Below are 18,757 nucleotides of genomic sequence, written 5' to 3' on the forward strand. Positions count from 1 at the left end.
GGGTTCCTGCCAGAGGACTGCCTGAGAAGGGGGCATGGGAGACTTCTCTGGGTGTTTTTAAAAGGAAAATCAAGAATTCTGATTTAGAATCTTATAGCTCATGGACTCAGACATCTGCCTTCGGTTTATCTTGCAAGTTGGTAAAATGGAGAATGGAGGAGGGAGAAGCAATTTCTGCAACGACCCATAAATCTCAATAAATGCAATCCCCAAACACTTCCTGTGTGTGCACGTGTATGGTTTCCCTCCTTTGGTAGATGAAGGAAGAAGGGTAAAAAGGTTTGCGAAGGACAAGGTGTGGAGCAAGGGAAGAAGAGGAAGCCCGCGGGGAAAGGAGATATGCGGATAAAGCAGCAAGACCACAGGATGCAGATGTCCTCGGTTCACACAGCCTGGCCTCCCCTGTGGGGATGTGAAGTGCCAGGCGAGGTGGACAAGGGGCCTGCCAGGCCAGGCCAGCAGGGTGTGGTGGACCCACGAGCTCAGCGAGCAGGGTCACAGACTTTGGCACTGCCTTGGGGTCACTGGTTGCTGGCTTGCTTGTTTGCAGTCTGATTCTTACGGGCAAGTCAATGGCAAAGAGGAGACAGCTGCATGTGTCAAGCTAGTTCAGGCATCAGAAAGAGAGAGAGGGGGGCGCCTGGGGGGCCCAGTCGGCTAAGCGTGCGACCTCGGCTCGGGTCACAATCTCACGGTTCATGAGTTCGAGCCCCGCATCAGGCTCTGCATTGATGGTGTGGAGCCTGCTTGGGATTCTCTCTGTCTCCCTCTCTCTCTGCCTCTCCCCCACTCACTCTTGTTCTCTCTCAAAAAAATTAATTAATTAATTAAAAAAAAAAAAGGAGAGAGACAGAAAAATTTGGGACTTTCAAAGGAGAGTTTCCGAATTAGGCTCCCTTCCCATCACGATCCATAAACATGATGCCTCTGAAGAGGAAAGCTGGGGCTCCTGTTGTCGTCTCTCTCATGCTGATAACTCGTACAAGCGAGGAACCTACCACAATGAAATTTTAGCTGAGTTAGATTTTATGTCAGTGTGGTGCTCTGGGGAGCTCCGTCTCGTCACCATCCAGCCTTGCCAGCCTGCTCTTTTTTTTATTATTATTTTTTTTTAACGTGTATTTATTTTTGAGAGAGAGACAGAGACAGAGTGCAAGTGGGAGAGGGGCAGAAAGAGAGGGAGACCCAGAATCCGAAGCAGGGTCCAGGCTCTGAGCTGTCAGCACAGCTGAACCACCCAGGCACCCCAACCATCCCGCTCTTGCATCAGGCAGAATGTGTCCCTTGGCTCCCGTGGCACGGGGCACAGGGGAAGCTCAGGCACCTAGGCTCGGGTCTGGGTGGGCAGCGGAGCTCCCCAGACCTCAGGACCAGGTAGGAGAGCCCCTCTGCATAGCCTCACCTCAGACAAGAAACAGGTACCAGGAGCAAGGGAGGGATGCCCAGGATGAGAGTCGCATTGATGTGGTTCTTTTCTTTCTTTAAATTCTACAGATCCATGGAGTGGTTCCTGAGAAATCTACACCAGCAGAATTTCTGCCCACGGATCATATTTTTAAAAGCCCACTCTTAGATGGAAATGGATTGGATCCGACACAGTAGCCCCCAGAAGCACTGCCCCTGGAGGGTGAGGGGCCATCCTTAGCGCTCTTTATGCCTTTCTCTGCCACAATCATTGTCAAGGGCTTATGGTACTGCAGCGGTCTTCTGGGGAGGAGGGGTTGGAAAGAAGGCCTAGCTCACAATCGCTGCCCTCCAGAACTGTGAAATCATCCAGATAACTTTGCTTATCACAGCTTTGTGGCTGTTGGTATCATTATTAAATTTCTGTGCTGTTATAGCTTCATTCCTTTCTTAAGTTTTTCTGTCAATTTCTAAATTTTATACCGGGAACTTTTTTATTTATTTATTTTTTTACATTTATTTATCTTTGAGAGACAGAGTGTGAGTAGGAGAGGGGCAGAGAGAGAAGGAGACACAGAATTCGAAGCCGACTCCAGGCCCTGAGCTGTCAGCACAGAGCCTGACATGGGGCGCAAACCCATGAACCGCAAGATCATGACCGGAGCTTAAGTTGGATGCTCAACCGACTGAGCCCCCCAGGTGCCCCTATATAAGCCCATATAACACAATGCAAAAGTTAGAGGGAGGAACTCGCTTATAGTTCTCAGAAACCAGCACAAAACCTGCACCAGCCAACATGCACAGAAGCCTGCTGGACCTTTGGGCTCCGCGGCCCCCAGTCTCCTCACCACACCGCTCCCCCCTCCAGCTGTAAAACTGCTAAGCACACACCTCACACCCTCCCTCTCTCCGTCCAGTTCCACTCTCTGAGAGGCTTAGGGGAAATAGCTTCTGCGCCAGCTTCCTTCCCTGATCTAATGATGCCACCACGCAGAACAGGCTAGAAATGACTTCAAGGGCAACCAAAGCTCCTTGTTCAGGCCTTGCCTATGTTATCTGGGGCAATAAACACAGGGCAGAGGTTAATATAGCATGCTTTTTACTCCTCCAGCCAAAAAAAAAAAAAGAATTTTGGTAGCTACCAGGGAATTTTTCCATCACAAGATGGTTTGTACCCCCTTGGGTTAGGGCACTCCTTTTTCTAGGGTCCTCATAAAATAGCAGTGGTTCAAAGAGGTGGGATTGAGCTGAGAGAGGTGCGAGACGGGGACGAAGGACAAAGGGCCTTTTAGAAAGCATCCTCAGCTGTTCCGGTGAGAAAGGGGTGCTATGAGGCAGAGAAGATGGTTTCCGTTGTTGGGGAGCAGGGCCGGCTGGCAGGGGAGGTGCTAGGGATAGCGGGGCACGGGGCCTGTGGGAATGAGATGCTGAGCCAGCCCACTTCACTGTGTGCCCAAGGCTGTTCCTGTCACAAGAGGCACCAGAAAATCTGAGATAAACCCCGATTTGAGCAGCTAACACAGCATCCGCTGACTTCCCAGCCTTCTCCGAGCGTGTGCTGAACTCCTCCGGTCACACCAGCTGGGGCTACGGCTCAGCAGCCCCCCTTTGCTGAACCCTGCTGCCTGCTCCCCCTCGGCAAGCTGTTTGGGGGCCCTTAGTCTAGTTGGCAATCCTGGCGGGACAACATATGCCTTTCCTAAGGTCTCTGGAGTGGCGTCTGTAGGCATGGGGAAAAAACCCTACTCACCGGAGTTCTTGAGATCAGAGTTTCTGGGCCTTCCTTGCCTTCTATCCAAACGGAGCTCACTGTGGGGTCTTGGTGCTGAAACTGCCTCTGCTGGCCTGAGCAACCAGAACCTTCCATATCACCCGATGCTGGTGCCTGCCTCCACTCAGGAGTCATGTGAACACAATGTGGGCGTGATCATAAAAAGATTTAACAATGAGGATATCAGGATGCCGACCAGTTGAATAGATGCTGCCTGTGCCCTTGGCACACCAGCCAATTATCAGCCCTGGTTCAACCCAGGGCACCCAGGATGTCATTGGTCATTGCATCTACTGCACAGAGGTTCCTGGCCCCATGCAAGTCCCCTCCTTCACTGAGAGCACTGGGCCTTCCTCTCATGGCTCTGGGAGCACTTCCTTGAAACTGACACCTGCTGGCTGTGAAAAGAGCCCTCCCCACCTATGGAAGGTCAGCACAGGAGGGAAGGATTTTCAGTTGCCCTGTCCCACGTTCACCCTAAAGTCTGCTACTATCATTGGTTTATTTGTCCACAGAGGGCTGGCGGGTAAAGAATTTCCCTGTGTAGGAAAAAAAAAAATTGCCCTGGGTGACCTGGAGCAGGAAAGAGGATGAAAGGATCACCAGGTAAGGGCACCGAGCCACGTTACAGGTGCCTCGAGCAGGAATGCATCACATGATGCACACGCATCAACACAGACGTGAAGACTGGCCGGCCCACTGCTTCCATGAGAGAGCTGAAGGCACGCCTCTCCTTCCAGGCCAAGATACACCAGAATGACATTGCTCTCCAAAGTGAGGTGTACAGAGACGCCACAAACCACAGAGGGACACCGAGGAATAAACAGCATCCTCTGTGTGGCGCCAGCTGGGTTTGCAAGTCTTGCTTTTATGGATCTGGAAGTTATGTGGATGGTCGTGGGACAAGACGATGCAAGGAAATTGTCCCATGCCTTTTCAGGCCACCAAGGCTAGAAAGCCACTTAGAGATGCTTCCAGTAGTTAGAGTTCCCAGAAGTTGTTCTGACCACCTTTGAGCACCAAGTACGGTGTGTCCAGAGAGTTTTGAAGAAAAACACCGAGACTGAATGTTGAGTTCGAATTTCAACGCACTTTGGAACTTGATCAGTTTCAGCCTGTTTTTCTAGGATCGGTGGCCTCAAGGGAAGTCCTCGTTGGTGCATGGGATTCTGTGAAAGAGACTGAGGGAGACCTGCCGTCTACTCTCAAAGGAAGGGATGAAGAAACTCGTATTTACCAAGTGCACTTCCCAGAAACCCCATGTTAATCGCTTTAATCCTCACTGGGGTTCTGAGCCACCCATCCCTCCTCCTGATGAGAAAACAAAGGTTTAGGAGAATTAGACATTCCTTGAAGGCCCACCCTTTTCTCGGAGCACTGCAGACACAGCACAGGCACCATCCCCGGTCGTTCCCCTGGGCCTTTCACTCAATCACAGCACTCAAGAGGCCATAGTGGGGGGTCGCTCCCGCGAATGCCCACCAGCAGCCCTGGGCCAGGCCTTCTCAGTCCAGATGGGAGCCTCAAAAACAGATGCTATTGGGCCCAAGGTAGGTATAGGTCATCTCCTCCTAAAAGGGAGGAACCATCAAAAGGTAAAGCCCTTAGGGTCAGAGAGTGCCATTCTGTCATGTTTCGTGAAAACCATCTTTTTTTTTTTTCTTTTTTAAAGTCAAGTAATACACTGTCCAACCCGTTCTGAGCTGGCTTTGTGAAATCGCAAGTATTCTCATGCCTCATACCTTAACTTACTTTTTTCCCCTTATGAAACCTTCTGAACACCTCAGGGATATCACCCTCAGCTCAAATCATGTCTCTTCTGGACTCAACATGAATTCATACACACCTCAGCACACCCAGTGGCCTCTGTGTGCTGTCCCTCCCACTGAATGGTGACTTCTTTGGGAACGGTCTGGGTTTTAAGCTTCCTCCTAGGCAAATCACCTAGCCTGCGTGCATAACGTGCCCGTTTGAGGAATTCTGTTTTTTCACGTGCACGTATACTCCCAGATGGAAGGGATCTGAAATACCACAGGATTCTGAAATACCGAGTTTTCTACCTGCAAAAAATGCGCTTGAATAACCTGACAGACAGACAAGAGAGGGATCCCTCTTCTGAGCACACACCCAGGCATGCACTTTGCTCACGCCAATCTCCCGCCACACCCACTACCCTCCTGCAGCCGAACCTTGCCCACGGCTGCCTGCGGGTGCCCTCTGGTGGCTCTTCAGGGTAATAACAGCAGTGCATTGGCGATCTGGGGTAGGCTTTTTATTGGGTGGTTCTCACTGCTCTACAGAGGTCAGCTGAGGTCTGCAGAGTAAGCAGTATCGGCCCGAGAGATGTGGATCTCCTCTCTTTGTTGGTCACGGTGGGCAGGTTTTCTTCAGAAAAGCCCCTAGGGCTCAGAACTGGAACTGGAAAGCCTCAGTCACATGTTGCTTCCACACGTCCAGGCTGGGCAGCAGAGAGGAGAGGCCCATGACGTGCCAGGTCTCCCCATTTGACACCATCGAGGTCTGGTAAGACAGCAGCTGCACTCCTGCCTCTGCCAGAAGGCCTGGGAAGTAGACAGACAAACTCCTGGTTGGCACGGGGCATGGGGGAAGAAGCAAGAGGCAGGGAGCAGGATTGGAAGTCCTGGATTCCTGTGATCAAAGTTGCAATGGGGGGTGATAGTCTCAGAATCAAAGAGCTAAGGGACAGTTCACCAGGGCACCTGCCCAGCTTCCCTCGCTATCCAGAGACTCTTTAGGAACACCCTGACCATCAGGCAAGGCAGAGAAGGGAAGATCCAGGCACAGATTTCGAGCCTTCTCCTGACTTGCTTGTTGTCGGTTTTATCTGGACCAACAGCAAAGGAGAAAAGCAGGGGAAAGTGCCTCTGGTCAGCTGGCAAGGATGGTGAAATTAGGCCCTTTGAGGTCTGTGGATGCACTCAGCCAAACCTGGAACGGCTCCAAAACTCCCAGTGTCCCGGTGCCAGAGGCCTGGGGCAGGTCCAAGATGCTCACGACTGCCGGAGCAGATGTCTACACAGGCTTGGTTGCTGTCCGGCCCGCAGGCAGGAGAGCCACACTCAAAGGCTCAGAGTTCCTGGGCCCAGAGGCCTGGGACCCAGCTCTCCAGGCACGTCCATGCTGTGTGCTTAATATGGTGAGCAGGCCAGTCAGTAGGGGCTCTGGGGTCCTACCGCCGGCCCACAGTTCTGTGACCTGAGATAAGGCACTTTCTCTCTGAACTCTGTATCCACTTCCCAAATGTTCTGGGAACTGGCAAGACAGACCCCCCCCCCCCCACTGTGTGCTGCAGATCCAGAAATGCCCTGAGGGGCAGAGAGGGGCTACAGGAGGCAAAGGTCCATAGAGCCCAATGCCAGGGGAGACCACCGCCCCTCCCACCCCAGTCCCGTGCCACACACACACTCGCCCCTGCTTCAAGGGCACAGGCCAGCCCTACGAACCCCTCCTCACCAATCATGGTGGGCAGCATCGCAGGATTAGCCGGCTGAGCCCGGAAGATGAGCAGGGGCAGACCCCTGCGGAGAGGCACCTCTGGCCTGAAGACAGCTCCGTTGAGCGCCTGCAGCACTGGCGTGGTGCCCTGGACCAAGCCCACAGTCTGGTAGGGGGCACCTGCCAGGGCCACGGTCAACAGGCTTTCCCCACAGCACTGCTCCCCTGGCCCAGCAGGGTTGTGGGAGGTGGTCACCTGCGGGGAGAAGGCAAGGGGGCTCTGTTATGCCTGCCGGCTGCATTGCATCCCCCCTCTGTGTCCACCTCACTGCTGATCTGTAGCGCTCCAGGCCGGTCAACACGCTCAGCGATTCAGGGCCGGAGGAGAGGGCCAATCGGCCCAGTCAGGTGTCCCTGAGCATTAGCTTCCTGGGACAGTCAAAGGCCTCCGTCAAGGGAGGGCAAGGAGAGATCTGCCAGGTACGGGCAAAGGCTGGGAGCCTTTGGGAAGGAGGAGAAAGGGGGCGGCCTGCCCTGCCCACCACTTCCTGCACAGACTCCCTGGCCTAGTGGAGGAGGAGAAGAAGAGGGGAGCCATGGGAGTTCCCGCTGGCTGAGAAACGCAGGCTGTGCTCTACAAAGGGAAGCAGAGGGGAAGACACCAAAGGGGAGGCATGAGGGCCATGTAGGAAGCTTCCAGAATTTGCAAGCTAATCAAGAAACTGGGTGCTATGGGGACGCCTGGGTGGCTCAGTCGGTTAAGCGTCCGACTTCGGCCCATGTCATGATCTCACAGTTGGTGGGTTTGAGCCCCGCATCAGGCTCTGTGGTGACAGCTTGGAGCCTGGAGCCTGCTTGGGATTCTGTGTCTCCCTCTCTCTCTGCCCCTCCCCCACTCACACTCTGTCTCTTGAAAATAAACAAATGTAAAAAAAAAAAAAAAAGAAAAAAAAGAAAGAAAGAAACTCGGTGCTATGGTAAGAGGAGTCAGAGACTGCTGGTCTACCTCCCAGCCTCCGGCCAGATGCAGCCTGGCCCCTCGTCTTCCTCAGCTGTAAAATAGGGGTGCTGCTCTGGCCTCCCATTCTCATGGGGCACTTATACACAAAGCACTATCAGGAGGGCTGGGTTCACTCAGCAACACTCAGAGGCAGGCGGACAGAGAAACGATGGCTGCCTATCACAGACGGTCAGTGTCAACGACGGGGCCTACACTCGGGGCTCCCACTCAATGAGCGGGGCTATAAGCATATTCTGGAAAGGTAGGGAGAGAAGGGCAGGGCCCAGAGGGAAAGGAAAGGGGGGGCGAGGGGCACACACATTGAGGCCAGCCTCTTTCACCAGCAGCTTGGCGTTCACCAAGTTCACATCCGCCTGATTGGAAGTGTCTTTGAGGAGGCCAACAATTACCGCGGGGCTCAGGCAGTTCCCAGCATTCTTCAGGGAGGTTCCTGGGGACGGAGAAGTTATCATAAGATCACTGTTTGGTGAACAACACAGGAGCCGCGGGCCGGAGACCACTGGCGCCTAGCTTTGGGTCTTGGCCTCCTCGATGCCCTGTCCCCCCGACCCCCCACCCTGCCCGGGGCAGTTCTGCCTCCCTCTGGAGGGCAGAGAGCCAGTAACTGCCACCCAGTTCCCCGCATTGTTTTCTCCGGGGATCCCCTGGCTCTGACCTTGCCTATTACTGGCAGTGCTCAGGGTCTAACCACCCCCGAGCTCTCCCCAAGTGAGCAGATGCATAGCAGGCCATGGTGGGGGGCAAGCCTCGGCAGGGTTTGGGGAGCTAGACTCCTCCCCCATCTCTCACCACATCCGCACAAGCTGGACCCACTGCAAAAGTGGCTGGAGCCTGAGGGCAGACCTCAAGTACTGTCCTCATGCCCACTCCCCAGCTGATCAACTGCTCCCCAGGACCATCGGCTTGCCCGAGGACCCAACTTACTATGTCACAGAGCCCGAACTGTCCCACCGCCTCATCTAGCACGCCCACCCCAACTCTCACTTTTCAAGAACCCAAGGCTCAGAGAAAGGAAAGTCACACAGCAGGTAAGCGACAGGGCCAAACCCAGAATCAAAGGTCCTGTCGCTTAATCTGGGACTCCCTCCACCAATCCTGTGGCCTCTCATGTGAAACTCTGTCTCTTGTGGAGGTTTCTCTGGCACCCAGAACACCTACATCTTAAAAATACTATACAAACGTGACTTGTGAAAATCACATGTATTTCCCAGTGATTTTTCTGCGCCCCTCCCCTGTCCCCACTGGGTAGCAAGTGAGCCATATGCGGACATAACGTGGGACATGGGGTCACAAGACCAGGTCAAGTTGCTTCCCAGTCCCTCACTGTCGCTGAACTGCTGCACACACAACCCTCTTCCCCTCCCTCTGCAGTGTCCCCAGCTCACCCTGTGTTACCACCTGGACGGTCCCTTTGGGGGATCCAGCCCAGGCTCGCATCAGTGCCCCCAGAGCTTCTGCCAGACCAATCCAAGGCTTGGTGTGCGGAGAGAAGGCACTGGTAAGGGCCTGGGCGTTCACCTGCACAGAAAGGGGAGCAGAGCTAAGGTCAGGAAAAGGAGGGGCAAACGTCTGCCCACCTCAGCTACCAACCACAGCTCCACGTAGACAGCACAAGGCACAGACCCATCCTTGCTTCGTGTGCCTGAGGGGCTGGGAGGGAAGGCAACTTCCATCAGCCACCAACAAGACAATAACTTGCTGGGGATTGCTGTAGAGCCAGAAAAGCACACAAAAGGCTAAGACCATTCCAAATCTCCAGAAGGGGGATAAAGGAATGTCTCCGTCCCTGAACAGTGCCAGCCTCACCCCCCCGCCGTGGGAGACTGGTCTTTCCTGTGCTGGGGAAGGGTCCGGACGGCACAGTAGGAAGGTGGGTCTTTGACGTAAGCTGTATGGCAAGTCACAGATCACGTGGACCTAGAGTGGTAGGTCGTTCCAGGATGCCTTCCTGTTTACTTTATACCTCAATTAAAAAAGTGAGTGTGTACATGGTCATTAATCACTTTGACCAAATATCACAATTTGTGAAGTTGAATTCACATACTCTTGATGCTCCTATCACCTTTCAAACGTTGGCCCAGCACAAGGCAACCTGGGCAGCTAAAGGGGGCAAAAGCCATGTGTCCTTCTAAAGGTAGAAGTCTAGGGGCACCTGGGTGGCTCAGGCGGTTAAGCATCTGACTTCGGCTCAGGTCATGATCTCATGGTTCATGAGTTCGAGCCCCATGCCTGGCTCTGTGCTGACAGCTCAGAGCCTGGAGCCTGCTTCAGATTCTGTGTCTCCCTCTCTCTCTGCCCCTCCCCTGCTGTGCTCTGTCTCTCTCTCTCTATCAAAAATAAATAAATGTTAAAAAAAAATTTTTTTAAAGGTAGAAGTCTAGGGTAGGTCTGGACCCCCAACCAGGAACTTGGTAACAAAGCCAGCTTGTCCTGGGTCAGAATTTTGATTCCATTTTGTGGCTCAAGATGGTCTGGCTCTGTAAATAAACTCTACCCAAAAAAAAGGGTGAGGCACCTGGGTGGCTCAGTTGGATAAGCATTTGACTCTTAATTTCAGCTCAGGTCCTGATCTCATGGTTTGTGAGTTTGAGCCCTGTGTAGGGCTTTGTGCTGACAACACAGAGCCTGCTTGGGATGCTCTCTCTCCCTCTCTCTCTGTCCTTTCCCTGCATGTGCACTCTCTCTCAAAATAAATAAATAAACTTAAAAGAAGAAAAGAAAAGAAAAGAAAAGAAAAGAAAAGAAAAGAAAAGAAAAGAAAAGAAAAAAGAAAAAAGATGGTCTGGCTCTGAAATTAAGCATTGGCCACTTTGGTGACTCAACGTGTAAAGAGAACCAAAGAATTGAAGAAGGATTTAATTTGAAACCTGGGGTTTGACCCAAATCAAACAGGCTGCTGATGTTGGAAATAGCCAGGGGGGCAGAGCTTCCCACCAGACCCTTCTGCGCGGGCGGCATCCTGGCTTGAGGGCTCCTGTGGCGGGGTCTCCCTGCTCCTCTCCAAGGGGACACAGAAAAGAGCAGCAGTGAACCAGGAGGTGGGACGAGGCAGGCCCAGTGGCCAGGAGCAGAGTGGAAGTGCCACCCGCCAGTGGGCTGGGCTGAGCTTGCAGGACGTGGAGGAAAGTGTCCTCTGGGCAGCCTCTGCGGAACCCAACCCGGGGGTGCTCCTTGCAGGGTCACAGAACAAGCGGGAGGGCTCCAAGAGTCAGGCGCCTGACCCTACTGTTAGTCTGTGTCTAAGGTTAGGACAGAACGAAACTGAAGTGGACGCACGGGGAGAGATTTCCCATGTGACACAAATGTCTTTCTTTCCAAAAGCCTACCGCAGGACAGCCAGCCGCTTTGCGTGAGACTTAAATTTTCCCAAGTGTAGGGGCACCCGGGTGATTCATTTGGTTAAGCCTCAGACTTTGGCTCAGGTCACGATCTCACAGTTTGTGGGTTTGAGCCCCACATCGGGCTCTGTGCTGACAGCTCAGAGCCTGGAGCCTGCTTCGGATTCTGTGTCTTTTTCTCTTTCGGTCCCTTCCAGCCTTGCACTCTGTCTCTCTCAAAAATAAACAAACATTGGGCGCCTGGGTGGCGCAGTCGGTTAAGCGTCCGACTTCAGCCAGGTCACGATCTCGCGGTCCGTGAGTTCGAGCCCCGCGTCAGGCTCTGGGCTGATGGCTCAGAGCCTGGAGCCTGTTTCCGGTTCTGTGTCTCCCTCTCTCTCTGCCCCTCCCCCGTTCATGCTCTGTCTCTCTCTGTCCCAAAAATAAATAAACGTTGAAAAAAAAAAATTAAAAAAAAAAAAAATAAACAAACATTAAAAATAATTAAAAAAAAATTTTTGCCCAAGTTTACTTTGACCAAGAGAGTTTACCTCTGATATAAGATGGGAATAGCTTGTGGTTCCATTTGATGGAGCTGGTGGTAAGGAGCCCCCAGCATGAAAAGGCCTGGAATGCCACCATGACCTAATGACACCATGGGAACTCCCAAGGGCTGTGACAGGTGGGCAGACGCATGCCTGGCAAAGGGCTACAAAGGGAAAAGCCCAGCCCCAGTTGGTGGATACTGGCCACTGCCCAGGCCTCAGCCCAGGTCCCAGCGCATCACCTGGGGGGACCTGCTCAGAAACTAGATGTGCAAAGGGAGAAAGTGCCCCCCACTCTGGGGAGCCAAGTGACGCAGAATACATAGGGGAGAGGCACACAGATGGGCTGGCCAAGTGTGGTCGCTGACCACCAGGCTGGCCCTGGGGGCGGGGGATGGGGTCGGTCCTTCAGGGGAGCAGCTGGCTCCCTTACTCCCTCAGGGTGTAGACGGCAGGGTGGCCCAGAAAGCTGGGCTATCAAACCAGGGCTGGCGGGCTGAACAAAGCATCCTGTGTCTCTCCTGCTATGGTTCCGTCCTCGGCTGTGAAAATCCCCAGGCTGAGGGTCAGCCAGGAAGGTGGGGGACCAACCTTGGCTCCCTTCTGGAGTAGTGATTCAGAACTTAAAGATATAAACTCATGAGATCTTAACAAGGGAGAATATGGTCCATTGCCAATGGGTTGAAACTGGACTGGAAAGGTCAAGCAAGTCTTTGTGAAGGGGTGGCAAGCCCCCCTGAAAGAGAGCTATGCCTTCCTTAGTCATCGGTGTCCCCAGAGGGTTAGGACAGATTCTGGTACCCACTGGAGCTTAAGGGACATCCAAAGACTGAATGATTGAGACAGGACTGGAAGTAAGTTAAGTTAAGCTTGGAGGCAAAATGTGCCAGGAAGGGCTGAGTATGAGCTAAGAGAGGAAGTAGGGACACCAGGCCATGATTTGGGGAAACAGAGGGGGCTTGGGGGGGTTCATTCTGGGACTGGGGACTCGCCCCGCCCAGGGTTCTAAGGTGGACATGGGACAAGGAGCACTCAGGCCTCGGAGGTGAGAGAGGACCCTGACAAGCTTCTCCACCGGCCGGTCCCCCAGCTGCCACTCCCCACGGCATCCAGCACCATCCAGCATCACCCAGGCCACACTCCTTCATTCCTGAGGCTTGTGGGGAACAAAGGAGCGTTTCTCCGGAGCCCAGACCCTGGGAAGAGCAGCAATCTCAGCAGCAAGGCTACAATATAGCAGTGCCGAGCCGGCTCCCCACGGCCTGGCTGTAGCTACCAAGGCTGGGACAGGGCGGCTCCTGCCACCCCACCCACAGGCCTGGCTCAGGGGACTCCTTATCTTCTGCTCCCAGAGCAGAATCAGATCGGCACACTACTGCTCACAGGAGCTATCACCACTCCCCAAAACCAGATGCCCCGCTCCTGCTCCTCCCCCTGAACCCTGGGCTCCAGCCCCACTTGGCCATACTTACCACCCCCGCCAGGGACTTCCCCTTCACCATGTCCACAAACTGGATGGCAATCTCCTCCCCGCAGCGGCTCTGGGCCTCCTTGGTGCTGGCACCCAGGTGGGGGCAGCTGATGACGCTCTCGTGGTCCACCAAGGCACGGTCCCTCGGTGGCTCCTACCCAGAAAGAGACACCTCTTGGTTGGCTGCCCAGGGAAACCGGAGAGAAGGGCAGGGGTGACGACGCCTTCTACTTCAGTCTTGCCAGGTCACTGGTCTCCAGGCCCGGCTTCCTCATTAATGTCCCACCACGGCAGAGTGGACAGAAGGATGGATGGGATTTGCATCTCAGCTCCACCGTTTATGCGCCTTCGGGTAAATCTCCGCCTACTTCTCTGAGCCTTGGTTTCATCATCTATAAAATGGGCTAATACCAGCCATCCGGTAACACTGCTGTGCAGATTATGTGCCAGTAACTCAGGAGGCTGTCAGCCAGTGTTGCTGTTACTGGTTTTTCCCCTGAATCCGTGCAGCACGGACTGTCAGCTCTTCACACAGTAGGCTCTCTGCACAGGTGTCACATCCTGGCTGTCACCACAACCGGCGGTCCACCCGAGCCCCTCTGCCCACCCTTCAGTGTCCCTCCCACCCTTCGGCTCACTGAGCACAACGCACTGCCTTTGGGAACATCACTCAGGTCTCTTGTCTGGCCGCTTGGGCCTGTGAGTGCTGTCCACATATTAGCAAGTGCCATGAGGAGGCCAAAGACAGCAAGAGGAAGGTGCTGGGCTGGGGGATGGCCAGGCGTGAGTCTGCCTTCGAGAAGCTTACCGTCTGGTTAAGATGACAAGGAGTACCAACCCAAGGAACTGTGTCCCTGGGCAGGGAAGACACAGTGAGTGCTCCAGGGCTCAGAGAGGGCTGGGGACCCGCCAAGGCCCCACCGCAAGTAACCAGCAACCCCCAGCTGCCTAATCCAAAATCCTTGCTCTTTCTCCCGGATCTCTGATGCTGGTGGCAGGGCTTTTGAGAGAGGCCAACAGCATCTGAGTGGAAATGCCCTATCCGTCATTCCAGCTCTCCCATGGAGAGAGAGAAAGAGCAGCCCATGCTTGGGACCAGGGGGACACTTCTGGCCATTATTCTCGGGCTTCGTTTCCTTCCCTGAAGAGAGGATAAGCCAACGGACACTGGGTGGAACGTCTTCTTGGCAATGGGATTCATTTCATCGAGACCTGCACCAATACATTGCACCCTGCCCCAAGTGACCTCTCTCTGCCCCAAGTCCTCAACCTCAGAACTCATTTGTGGCACCGTCTCCCCAGAAGTTATCCACATGGCAGCAGTGGAGGGCGCCTGCGACCAGGAATTGGGTCCTATTTAACATCTGAGTTTTGCAAAAAACAACATGGCTGTCTCTGTAGTAAGCTCTGCAAGGGCTCCTCAGATCACAAGGGCGTGATCTGTGGCAACACGATTTGTCCCGTTTACCACAGGTGCTAGAGACCTAAGCCAAAGGCTTCTGTGCCTGCCGGGCTCTCTGCCCGGGGCCCCTCTGCTCACCGCTCCTGTCCTCTGCCAGGCACTCACCTCCGTAAACACGTCCAGTGCAGCACCAGCACACTGACCCGACTGCAGGGCCCGGAGCAGGGCGCCCTCGTCCACGATCCCTCCCCGAGCGCAGTTCACCACACGCACCCCCTTCTTGCACTGGGCAAAGGTGCTGTCATTCAGCAAGCCTGCGAGGAGGGAGGAGATTTACTGCAGCGCCGGTGCTTGGCATCTGGGCACCAGTACCAGGCCCCCCCTTGCCCACCAGCTCCTTCCCCGCTGGCCTCCTTCCAGCAGGGCGACAGCTTCTCTGGTCTCACCTCTCCCTTCTCGGACGCTCTGGGGCAAAAGTCTCTGTTCCAGACTTAGGCCTAACTCAGTTTAGAAACATCCGAGTACTGCCTGAGGTATTTGTGCATTGAGCAGACCCCAGAACCAGAAAGGCCAGCAGTGGCCCCAGGAAAACACTGTGAGATCACTGGTCGGACATGTTGACCCAGTTCATACCGTGCATTTTCAGCTAGCTCACCCCTGCTCCATGTGATGCAGGGCCGGCTAACAAAGCATCACCGTACACCACGCCCGAGGAACCTGGTCACCAGCGTCTGCAGAAGGGCCAGACGGAGGGCCCACCCTGATCCGGTCTGTGGCTTCTGAGGCCAACACATCAGCAGGGACACACGTACCCGTGGTGGAGGGCAGGAGAGGTGTGTGCACAGTGATAAAATCACAGAGAGGCCAGATCTCCTCCAGGGGCAGCTGCTCAACACCAAAGGAGGCCGAGACTTCCGGCGAAATGATGGGGTCGTACCCTATAGTCTGGTCAGAAGCGAGAGAGAGACAGAGAGAGGAGCTGATGTCACTATTAATTTTAGTATTGGTATTATTAATAACGGTGGCCATTTAGTGAGCCACTATTGCTAAACCTTTCCAAACGCCGGTTTACCTCTCACACTAATACAGTAAAGGCTGGCACTATTCTATTTTAGAGCTGGAGAAAGTGGGGCTCACACATTAGGAGGAGCAGGCCCCGAGTGCAAAGGGAGGCCCAGGCCCTTAACCATCAACAGATGCAAAAGCAGTGTTGGGGGGGGTGCGGGGGGAAGGTGGAGCTCAGAAACTCATGGCAAGCAGGGAGCCTTGGAGAGGCAGGACGACCACTTGGGGAGCAGTGATGCACTCGTGGGGTACAACCAGGCAAGAGAGGACAGGCTGGCCGTGGCCCAGGACCCACGGGGTCAGAGCGCAGGCAGGGTCACTGACAACTTCAGCAGAGTGAGGAAGCAGGGGGTGGGGGCAGTGTGATCAAGGAGACCAAGAATGGACACTGGGGAGTGGTGTAGACACATCAGCGAGGAAAGTTTGGTTCCTTCTTGAAGTTTCTTAAAATGCATCTTGTCTTGGAAGGCACGACTTGGTGACTAATCACACAGAGGTCTAAAGGATGAGAGACGGATCCTTTCAACAAGACAGGTTTGATGGGGGTGCGGAACAAGGATGTCAAGAGGGGAGAAAGGGAGACATAAAGGAACCGTGGATGGGGAGGGACCCAGAAGAACGTTCTGGGCTGACAGGGAGGAGGGGATTTCCCAGGCGGAGTGACCTCTCTGAGGCTGCTGAGAAGGAAGGGAGGCCGACTCCTGGGAGACAGGGGGCAGGCAGGAAACTCCGGGGGTACAGACTCCATCAGCCTCATGATATTTACCAAAGGCCATCAGATACCAGTGAGGGAAGGACAGTTGGAGAAGACAAAGCTCAGAAGAAAGAAGAAAGGAGGAGTAGTCATCTCTCATAATGGCGAACACTCCTTTCGCATTTACTATGTCACGTGCTTCCAACTCATATCCAATGGATTAGGCACGATGATTTCCCCCATTTTACAGATGAGGAAAGTAAGGCAGCGAGGTGAAATGATTTAGTCATGGTCACACAGGGGGCAAATGGTGGCGTGGGGACAAGAACCAGTGTTTGGATTTTGGGGCCTGTGCCCACAGTGCCCATCCTTCTACATCAGGTAGGGAGGCTCACAGCCCCTCCTGAGAAGACAGGGGTGGAGGAAATAGACACTTCTCTCCTGCATCAGGACCAGTGTTGGGTGCCAGTCGCACATGTCTCAGCAAGGGCAACGCTCTGAAGGTTACCAAGCCAGCACAAGAAGCTGGGAAGAACCCGCAACCAGCCATGAAGCATCACACCTCTTTGAACAGCAAAGACTTAATCCACTTTCTTTCGGGTCTACCCAGGAGGTCGACCCGGAACTCTCTCCTTCAGCTTGGTCCACATCAGCAGCATTGACTGGGGGAAAGAGGTGTAGCAGCCATAAAAACCTCAAAGGCATCAATGTCCTCAAGAAGGCAGGACAGCCAATTGACCTGGGCACACCGGCAGAAGCCAAGGGGCGGACACTGAACCAGGAGGCCTGGACCTGGGTCCTCAGTCCTAAGTAGACGAATTAGGTGGATGATTTCAAAGTCCTCCCCTGCTCCAACATTCAATAATTCAATATTCCTTGAAAAAAAAAAGTTCCCTTAACCCGGAAACGTTACAGGTGAACCCTACAATGTTCAGAGATGGCCCAGGATTAAACAAAAACAAACAGAACAGAACGCATAATACTCGAACACTTTAACGGTGGTCACCTCTGTGTGGTGGAATTTTTTGCTCCTGTATGTTTTCCTGTGCTTTGTACTGTTTCCCCAATGATCACCAATTCTTTGGGGGAAACATAAAAGTTATCTTAGAAAATCACAGCAAAGAAGCTTTCTATATAAAATTCAGCCCTTCCAGAGAAGGAACTGAAAATGGTTGGTTATGAATAAGGTACAGATTTCAGATCACGTTTTTCATCATCAGCCTCGTGGAACCAGGAAAGCCAAGGTGGAGGTTTGGGGGGAGAGGCTGTAGGTCACAAGGTCATGACACCCCAGCCCAAATGGTCATTCCCTTCAGATAGAACCTATTCGTTTCGTGGGGACAATGAGGTGTCTGGGGGAGGAGAGAGGATCTCTGCCCATGTCCTTACAAGTCCTCTTTGTCTGCCGGCTCAGAGGCTGTCTGGAACAATGGCCCTGTTCATGTCTAATCCAGATGTACTTTGTTCATGTGAGTCGGGACAGGTCGGGAACACCAGCAGAGGTCACAAAGCCAAGCCTCATGGAGGCAAGTTCACACAACGCTAGGGCTCCTGGGCTCTCAGGAGCCAAGAAGCAGCGGGGGCATGCTGGGAGGAAGGGTCCCGCGGGCCGAGCCTGGCTCCGTGTCCCCACAGGAGGGGGCTATAGCTAAAGGGGGAGATGGGGAAGGAGGAGATGGGCATCTTCCACAGTGGTCAACGGGCCCTGACTCAGCTTTCTTTCTCTTGTTCAGCTGTAGACAACTGCAGGGAAGAATTCGGCTGAGAAAACCCGTTTGCATTTTTCACTCGAGATCCTCAGGGCAGACAGGAGCTGAACTCAGCCAGGAGTTGGGGTTCTCACATCAGGAGACCATTAGGGGAGGAGGGCGGAGTAGGAAGAGTGACACTGAGCCCAGGAGACCAATGTCTGAGTAGGGTCCTGACGGGTCCTGGAAAGGGTCAGATGTCCTGATGCACAGAAGTTGGAACAATTCCAGGTACATACCATCCGATGACTATTCCTAGGGGAGCCTTAGGGACACCCGCAGAGGGGCTCCACGCCTGAACCCCGGCCTCACCAGCCTCCTGTTGCTGGGCAGCAGCGGAAGCCTAGCTTTTCATGCAGAGCCACCTCCCCGCTGGTGACACAGAAGGCAGGAGAGGCTGCCTACGCCTACTCTGGGCCCTCTGGCTTAGCAGTGGATGCCAGAGAGCAAGGGGGCCTTCAAAGGAAAGGCGCCTCCCCGTCATACCCCCTTTCTACCCCACAGCCAATTCTTTTGCCTTAGGATTAGAACTCTCTCCCCTTTGGACAATGGAATCTTACCAGAAACCCAATATAAAAACTGACCAAGGCTGCAAGAGGTGAAGGCCCAGAGCCCTACCACCTACTGTCTCCCGAGGGTCCCCCTCCCTGTGTCCCTAAGGCACCTTTCTGGAACTTGAGGCTCTGGGAAGAACTTGAAAATCAGTACTCTAGGGCAGCAGGAACTGCAGTTACCAGACTGAGATAGGAGCTGCCTGCCTCGGGAGGCTTTGTCCTGAGAAAGGAGGAGCACAGAGACACGGCATGGATCATGCACCATGCAGCCGGTGCAGATCGGGGCCGAAGACCGTGCTGGTGCACAAC

At 53.9% G+C, this 18,757-nt stretch overlaps 1 protein-coding gene across 1 annotated transcript in view; it reads right to left on the bottom strand.

The window, feature by feature from the left end:
* Positions 1-5,432: 5,432 nt before the first annotated feature.
* PHGDH (phosphoglycerate dehydrogenase) overlaps positions 5,433-18,757 on the bottom strand; it is a 32,750-nt gene continuing 19,425 nt past the window's right edge. The window contains exons 6-12 of the mRNA XM_047083803.1: positions 15,200-15,332; positions 14,553-14,701; positions 12,987-13,139; positions 9,038-9,170; positions 7,952-8,082; positions 6,650-6,887; positions 5,433-5,736 (exon numbers count right to left, since the gene is read on the bottom strand). Of these exons, the coding sequence (XP_046939759.1) occupies positions 5,582-5,736; positions 6,650-6,887; positions 7,952-8,082; positions 9,038-9,170; positions 12,987-13,139; positions 14,553-14,701; positions 15,200-15,332 (1,092 nt within the window). The 3' untranslated portion in view covers positions 5,433-5,581. The remainder of the gene's footprint in view (positions 5,737-6,649; positions 6,888-7,951; positions 8,083-9,037; positions 9,171-12,986; positions 13,140-14,552; positions 14,702-15,199; positions 15,333-18,757) is intronic.

Source organism: Lynx rufus, unplaced genomic scaffold, assembly GCF_022079265.1.
Source record: "Lynx rufus isolate CCGP_SWC_20201006 ecotype Redwood Valley unplaced genomic scaffold, mLynRuf1.p SCAF_2, whole genome shotgun sequence".
Classification (NCBI taxonomy): domain Eukaryota; kingdom Metazoa; phylum Chordata; class Mammalia; order Carnivora; family Felidae; genus Lynx; species Lynx rufus.